The sequence below is a fragment of the Penaeus monodon genome, chromosome 5 (genome assembly GCF_015228065.2).
Source record: "Penaeus monodon isolate SGIC_2016 chromosome 5, NSTDA_Pmon_1, whole genome shotgun sequence".
NCBI classification, from domain to species: Eukaryota; Metazoa; Arthropoda; class Malacostraca; order Decapoda; family Penaeidae; genus Penaeus; species Penaeus monodon.
Window position 1 is genome coordinate 34,903,768 of NC_051390.1, and position 8,821 is coordinate 34,912,588.

The following is an 8,821-nucleotide window of genomic DNA, read 5'->3' on the forward strand; positions in this document are numbered from 1 at the left end:
CATTTTTATTTTCTGCAGAAAGAAAATTTTGAGCTGATTTTGGCATTTAACATGATAATGTATTTTTTTCAGGATATAATACCAGTGATTATATTTTTTCAGAGAGTATACAGCAATAAAACAATACTATATATTGATCTACCGTATCTGTAATTTTTTCTGTAATGCATGTTAAGTACTCAAACATTATAATGTCACCTATCCAAGTCTAGGGTGGGAGGTAACTTGAGACTGATTGTTGAGGAATATATAGTTACTAGTAGAGCCCGAAATGAACTTTTATGACATAATGTTCCTGAGATGAAGGTGAAGCTCCAAGGGAAGGTGTGCCATGCTTTGGTAATATTTAGAAAATTGAAAGCTGATAGAAAAGCTTATATTTTTTAAGATATTTGACATTTAAAGATATTTGAAGTAAGTGTAGAGCATATGCTGAAAATGAAATTGATTAATTATCTTTAAAGAAAAAAAGGAAAAAAGAAAACATATTGACTGATACCATTGTTCATAGGTCTTAACCATGATGTGATCTATGGGCCTCAGCCTTATGGCCTTCCCCTGGGTGAAAGACTCCTGCCCCAGCACTTAGGCCAACTGGGCTACATCTCTCATCTGGTTGGGAAGTGGCACCTGGGCATGGCAATAAAAGAACTGACACCAACCTACAGGGGCTTTGCATCGCATTTTGGGTACTGGACAGGGCACAAGGATTATTATGATCATTCAGCACAGGAGGCGGTAGGAATCAGCATTGTGTTCTCATGAATTATAGGAAGTGATTGTCCATCCTTGTGATGCTTTGGAATTTATTATTATTTTTAAAAATTTCTATACGTTGCTGTTCTTAGATAGGGACATATAGATTTGTTTCATAATTTTTTGGGTTTTTAGGTTTGATGATTCATCCAGTCAGGTAGGTATATGTATCTCATAGGATTTACCATTATACCTAAATCATATTCATAACCATATTAGTAGTTCTCCTGCAGAGTCAAAATGGGAAAGTAGCCTAATATTCAGATTACTGTCTCACCCTTAAAGGTTTACAACACTCAACTATAGGTGGCTCACACCCTTATGGCCTAGACCTGATAGAAACTCTCCTCCCCCAACGGTTGGCCAGACTCGGTTACACAGCTCAACATGTTGGCAAGTGGCACCTTGGCTTCTTCCAAAAGGAGTACACGCCAACATTTAGGGGTTTTGAGTCACACTTTGGGTATTGGTCAGGAAGAATAGATTACTACGATCATACAGCCTTGGAAAATGTATGTGCTATTAGATTACTCCCTCTGCATGCTTTAGCTTAATTTATCAAGGTCTAGACTACAGGAAAAATTTTATTATAAGATCTTAATAGGGTCCATATTTGCAAATATTCATGAATGAGAGAGGGCTATATTATTCAGATATAGATATGTTGCATGAAACAGAAAACCAATATATTAGTTCAGATTCATTTATGATATTAACATGAAAATCAGCTAAATTTCTATTCTTGTTAGTAATAATAATAATAATCAGTTAACCTTTTGACACAAAGATTACGTGTGTGCATGCCATGACCACTGTGATCTTATTAACGTTGCTTATTCATAGATGGGTCCAGAAGTGCTTAGTCACCTACCTAATCTGATCTGTTTTCCCCATTCCTTTGAATTTTTGGAAAAATAAGTTTTGATTTTCATTACTCTTGTTATTGTTAATACTGATATAATAACAGTCTTGATAATGATAATAATGTTAATAAAGATAAAACACTTTTTCCCAAAAACTCAAGGAAGGGGGTAAACAGGTGAGGTCAGGTGAGCCTAGTGACTTACTCCGTTGTGACTAAGCCCTTGTGGAGCAACCTATGTATAGATGAAATTGACAAAACAAAACTACAATGCATGTATCCAGCACCTGAGGGTTAAACTAAAGATAGCACTGATAGATACCTGGGTGGATTTTTTGTCCATGTCTTTTGAATATAATTTTCTTATTTGTCTGCTGCTATGGATGCTGTTTGTGCTAGCAGTGTTACATGTTTATTCACTTTTTTTCTAAAGAGAGTTAATGAAAAGTAGAGTAATAAAACTATATATAAACATTTAAGTGCTGGCTGACATAAAAGGCATCACATAAGTATTGATATTTTATTTTTAAATTTCTTGAAGCCTTAAACAAAATACTGGGCTTATGGTCAGTCTTTAATAAAATTTTCTTGCATGATTTCTCTTAAAATTTGCCTTTCTTCTTTGCTATTATTGTAGGGTCACCATAGCTTCTTTTTCTTGCCTGTTAGCTACATTTTTTTCATCAGACATATAGGAAGGGACAAACTATACAAGATTAACCTTATTTTGCATTTTTAAAAATTTATGCTGTTACAATTATTATTGGTGATTGCATGCTTTATTTGACTGCCCTAATTTTTTTCAAAAGAAATGGAAGTATTTTAGAAATTTAAAATGATAGTTTTTGACTTTACTTCCACAGTAAGCCAGTAAATAATATATCAAAACTTGTAAAGTTCATATCTTGTTTCACCTTTTTCTCTTTCTGCACTTAGGTTGCAATTTTTAATCTGTAAATATTTGAATGATCTCATTTTCTTTAGAAAGACAGTAGTTGGGACTTACAACATGTGTTTTTTAAATTTTTTTTGAGGAATAAAAAAAAGTAATCTATTACAAAAATACACAGCTTTGGAGAGCTATAACAATACAAGATTGAAAATGAAAAAAATTGTAACATATGACCAATTACTGTCTTCCTGAAGAAAATAAAAAACTGAAAGAAAAATACACAGTCCTTTGATTTGTTGAATATGTGTTGTATTTTGCTACATAGGGCTGGGAAGTCTCTGTTTCTCATTCCTTGAGATATTAAGAGGAGATTTTGTTTCTGGTTTTGTAGAAAAGATTCAGTTGAATGGTAAAAATAAAATTGTTGCATGAACGGTAATAATGACCTAACACTTATCTGCTGCAGTTTTAGAAATGTAGTTACATGTTTGGTGTTAAGAATGGTTTGCTACTGATTTTAGATTATAGTGGATGAACATTTTCTAAGTATCTCACCCTTAGTAACTCTAAGGAGGTTCTGCAATAGATCTGTTTGCCTTTTTAATCAACTTTCATTGATGAGACAACTACAAAATATGGATTAAATTTTGCAATGATTTGTTTATAATTGATGAAGAATTGTATATATAACAATGCACTTTCAAATGACCATTTTTTTTTTTTTAGCCTGGCTACTGGGGATATGACATGAGGAGAAATATGAGTGTTGCACGTGACTGCTATGGTAAGAGCAAAATCATAATAAGATATTGAGTTAACCCTAACTACCATGATATATAATTAGTATAAGAACAAAACCAACTTTCAGTAGTGCTAATCATAGCATTTCTAATAATGGCTTGACAGTAAAATGTAAAAGAAAAAAAAGTAAGAAAGAAAGAAAGAAAAAGATTGAAAAAATACAGGGTCTACTCATACCGCAACTTTTCCCCACCCTAGGTAAATACACCACAGACCTCTTTACGGATGAAGCGGTGAAGATCATAAGCCAACACAACACATCGAAGCCCCTCTTCTTGTACCTTGCTCATCTTGCCGTTCATTCAGCAAATCCTTATGCCCCTCTGCAAGCACCTGAGGAGGTTGTGCAGAAGTTCTCATATATCAAGGATGTACACAGGAGGAAATTTGCAGGTAATGTATGTTTTTGTGTGGAGAAGCTGGAACTACTGTGAGAACTATCCATGTTTTTTTTTTTTTTTTTTATAGACGGAGTTGTCACACTTTCTTTTGATTATATTTTATATAAACAGCCAATATGAGAAACAATAATTATAATAATAACATAGTAGTAATATATTGATAACTAATAATGATGATGATGATGATGATGATGATGATGATGATGATGATGATCATCATCATCATCATCATCATCATCATCATCATCATCATCATCATCATCATCATCATCATCATCATCATCATCATCATCATCATCATCATCATGGTAATTATAATGGTAATTATAAAGATAATTATAATGATAATGGTAATGTTAATGGTAATGTTAATGGTAATGATAATGATAATAATAATGATAATAATAATGATTATGATGATAGCAATAGTGATAATGGTAACGATAACAATAACAATAATAATAGTAATAATAATAGTAATAATAATAGTAATAGTAATTGTAATTGTAATTGTAATTGTAATAATCATAATAATAATAATGATAATAATAATAATGATAATAATAATGATAATAATAATGATAATAATAATGATATGATAATATAATAATAATAATAATAATAAATAATAATATAATATAATAATAATATAATAATAATAATAATAATAATAATAATAATAATAATAATAATAATAATAATAATAATAATAATAATAATAATAATAACAATAACAATAACAACAACAACAACAACAACAACAACAACAACAACAGTAACAAAAAACAACAACAACAACTCTAACTCTAACTCTAACTCTAACTCTAACAGTAACAGTAACAGTAACAGTAACAGTAACAGTAACAGTAACAGTAACAGTAACAGTAACAGTAACAATAACAATAACAATAACAATAACAATAACAATAACAATAACAATAACAATAACAATAACAATAACAATAACAATAACAATAACATTATTATTAATATTATAGTTCCAATAATAATAATGATACTAATAATGATAATGATAAGGATACTGATATTGATATTGATAATGGTAATGGTGATGGTAATACTAATGCTAATGGCGCTGCTAATAAATTATAATAATTATATATTTATGATGGTGATAACTTCACTATCCAGAAAACTGTGCAAGATTTTCTTTACAAGACCTTTTGCTTGACCCTAGCAATGCTGTGGAAACTGGATGAATCTGTAGGCAGAGTTGTAAAAGCACTGAATGACCAAAAGATGCTCCACAACTCAGTTATCCTCTTCACAACGGACAACGGTGGTCCAGCTGCTGGCTTTGACTTGAATGCGGCTTCAAATTGGCCTTTGAGAGGGGTGGGTATTGTGCTGTGTATGCTGGCCACAGCATGTTTGTCACATTATGTCTTACCATATATTGTACTGTGCTACATTGTAATGAAGAAACAAATAAATGAAAAAAATAAAAAAATAAACAAATAGGTGAATAGATAGATGAATAAATAAATAAATAAATAAATGAATAGATAAATATATATTGAATAGATATATAAATATATATGTGTAAATTCATATGACAAATTCTGCAGTATGAATAACTGCTTTGGTATATACTTTAAAGGCAGATGTGAACTTACTCATAAAATGATAAAAAGTCTTTTGCACTGTCCAGTATCATCTCCTGAAAATGCATTTTGAATTTAATGCAGGTGAAAGCATCTATGTGGGAAGGGGGAGTGCGAGGGGCAGGACTCTTGTGGTCACCTAAGATCTTGAATCCAGGAAGAGTCTCTCAGCAAATGCTTCACATCACCGACTGGTTGCCTACGTTGGTTTCTGCTGCAGGTATGGTAGTATGGGGAATTTGACTGTGTTTTACTCTTGAATGTTTGGGTGTTTTATCTTACAGAGGGGAAATAAGTAGGTGACAGTATTTGTTTTTGTGAATTATTTTGCTTTGACAAGATAAGTAAATTCAATTGATGATGAATATTATTTTATTATAGGTGGTGATGGATCAAGTATAAAATCCCTTGATGGCATAGATATGTGGAAAACCTTAACAGAAGGTAGAGATTCACCACGTAAGGAATTCCTGGTGAATTATGACCCCATATTAGATGGTGCTGCTGTAAGATTCGGAGATTGGAAGTTATTATACAGTAAGTCTGCATGTGTATTGGCTGTTCTGGCTGTGATGCTTTCTCTTAGCTGTTTGTTAAGTCTTATTATCCTCAGTTTATTTTTAACTTCAGTGTTTCAAGCTGTAAATTTGAGTCTAATCTTAGCCTAAATTTTTTGTTACTCATATATTACACCTCTCTCATACATATTTAAGAAGTAGGTTAAACTGAAAAAAATAACATATGGCTAAAACAAGAATCACATTGGGAAACCTGTAAGAAAATAATAGTAATAATAAAAAAAAATGGAGAGGAATCTCAATCCAACTCTTATACTTCTTACCACATACCCCACAGACCCCCAAGGTCCAGATCACCACTGGGATGGCTGGTTTGGCCCCTCAGGTCGTAATGAGACAGCTCCAGAGACAAGCTTGAAGGTGATAATAGAGATGATCCTCAATTCAACAGTAGCCAAAGCAGTGAGGTCTGCAACACCCGATGCTTACCAGAACCTAACGTCTGTGAGGAAGGATGCTGAAGTAAGAGAATGTGTAGATTGAACTTGGGGTTTTACTCTAAATTGTGGGGCAGTTATTGTGGTAGGATTAAATTTTGTCAGGGTTATTGTGAATGTTGTCAGGGTTGTCATGATTTTATTCATGTTATCTGTTTCATGTGTTTGAATCATTTGGGGCTGTTGCTCTCTATTGCAGTTCATTGATATTGTACTGTCAATCTGATTAATATTGCTACATTAGTCATAGTTAAAATCTAATGTTCATCTGTTTGGTATGCCAGATATTTTTATTTGATGTATGATTAGTGTTCTATACTGTAGAAACTGCATACTGCAAGCTTAGTTCATTCCGATATGTCATATACCCAAATTTTAAAAAATATTGATCCTTTTAGCATTCAAGATTTTTTATCCTTCTTAAAAAAGTGTGTACTTAGTAACTTTTTTAATAGTAGCGGGACTCCAAAAGGTCTTTCTTACAATTGATTTGGAAGATCATGAATTTTCTGTTCACAGTTTGTTAACATAGTTTTGTAGGTTCTCTTCTGTGAACTAAATTATATTTTTGATGAATGATATCTTGTCCATCACCAAATGATCACTATGAAGTTGTTTAGCAAATGGCATTATTAGTTGAATTGAATTACTTGATTCATTATTTAAAATTGGTAATCAGTAACTCACATGCAAATTTAAGGTACAGAGAAATGTATCTTTTACTGTCATAGCCTTGATATATCCATTATCAGCCTAAATGTGACTTTTAGCATGGTAAATAATATATATTTGTTTACTTTTCATTCTGTTTTACAGATTCATTGTGGACCCATCCCAGGAAACGCAACTAAAGTATGCAATGTTACTACCTCTCCATGCCTGTTCAATATTTTGCATGATCCCTGTGAATATACAGACCTCGCTGCCAGTCACCCTGATGTGATGGCCATCCTAAAAGCTAGATTACAGGACTACATTGACACTGCGGTACCCCCACGTAACAAGCCCTGGGATGCGTCAGCTAATCCCAAATACTGGGGTTATGCATGGACCAACTGGTTAGATTATCCACCTCCCGTAGCAGAGCAGATTGATGGAAGTGTAACACAGACTGCATTCGCCAATGACATTTCAGGTGATATGCAACCTGAATGATGAGAAATTATTATGCTGCTATTCTCATATTGTTTGTGATGTATTTACTGGATAAAATGAAAGTATCCAGAAATTATTTGACTCAAGTAGACATTGATTATTGTGGTATGGTTGTGATTTTTTGTTTTTTATAATAACCTTTGTTCAAGTAGAAAATAAATAAATAAATAAAGATAAATAAAATAAATGACTAAATGAATAAATAAATAAATAAATAATATGTATATGTATACATATATGTACATATATGTACATATATATATATATATATATATATATATATATATATATATATATATATATATATAATATATATTAATATATATATATATATATATATATATATATATATATATATATATATATATATATATCTATATAATCTATATCTATATGTATAATGTATATGTATATTAATATATTATATATTATATATATAATATATATTATATATATATCATATATACACACATATATGTGTATGTATACAATATGCTTATGTAATAATGTGAATAAAAAGAAGAATTATGTACAATATAACTCTTGCATAACATAATGCTTAGATTTATATATCCTCTATAAGAAGTATATGTAAACCTTCTCTGGGAGATGAGGGCAGCTGGTTGTCTTTGATTTTGTTTTTATTTTTCTGAATAGGAGCAAAGTAAGATAAGTGAGAGGCAAAGACCAAGGCATGAGTGATAGGTTGATGCTTGTGATTTGTCCAAGATGGTTGGATGAAAGATGTCGACATTTATAGCATAAAAAAAGGATAAAGGCTCTAAGGTGATAGGAGCTTAAATCTAGATAAGAGGAGGTCCATGATAAATGTAATATGTCAGCAGATGAAGGTCTGTAAGATTTGTTCAAAGATTGCATCAGCTGCTGTAAAGGAGTTAAGGAAGGAAAATAAAGGAGAAACTTGTTCACTCCCATTTAAGCTTAAAAGATATATATTGAAACTTCTTCTACATCATATGTTGTTGCAAATGAGTGCAAGTTGATTTTGCTTAACTATTTGCCTTTGTTAAGCTTTTGTAAATACTTTGTAACATCGACAGAAGCTGAGCATTTTCTTAACCACAAAACAAAGAAAAACATAATTATTGTATATTCACAATATTGATATTTATTTGCTAAAAAGATCATGCAAAAAGTTTTCTAGCAGTTCCATACTACTTCATGGTCAGGGAATAAAGAAAAGGTAATGCAGTATATCTAAATCTCTGTAATGTAAGTTTAAATTGACTAAAAACAAATTAATAATATTACCGGTTAATGACAAACTTCACAATATAATACAGTGTAAATAAA

At 31.3% G+C, this 8,821-nt stretch overlaps 1 protein-coding gene across 5 annotated transcripts in view; it reads left to right on the plus strand.

Moving 5' to 3' along the window:
* Nucleotides 1–8,570, plus strand: part of LOC119573188 (arylsulfatase B-like) — a 19,159-nt gene extending 10,589 nt beyond the window's left edge. For 2 of the 5 annotated variants that reach the window (XM_037920276.1, XM_037920275.1), the window contains exons 4-11: nt 512–738; nt 3,237–3,294; nt 3,510–3,704; nt 4,911–5,068; nt 5,422–5,557; nt 5,719–5,874; nt 6,193–6,377; nt 7,169–8,570. In XM_037920276.1, coding sequence (XP_037776204.1) covers nt 512–738; nt 3,237–3,294; nt 3,510–3,704; nt 4,911–5,068; nt 5,422–5,557; nt 5,719–5,874; nt 6,193–6,377; nt 7,169–7,507 — 1,454 coding nt within the window. In that variant the 3' untranslated portion in view covers nt 7,508–8,570. Of the gene's footprint in view, nt 1–511; nt 739–1,041; nt 1,269–3,236; nt 3,295–3,509; nt 3,705–4,910; nt 5,069–5,421; nt 5,558–5,718; nt 5,875–6,192; nt 6,378–7,168 lie in introns of all 5 variants that reach the window. The other 3 variants (XM_037920279.1, XM_037920277.1, XM_037920278.1) reach the window with 2 other exon arrangements.
* Nucleotides 8,571–8,821: the final 251 nt, after the last annotated feature.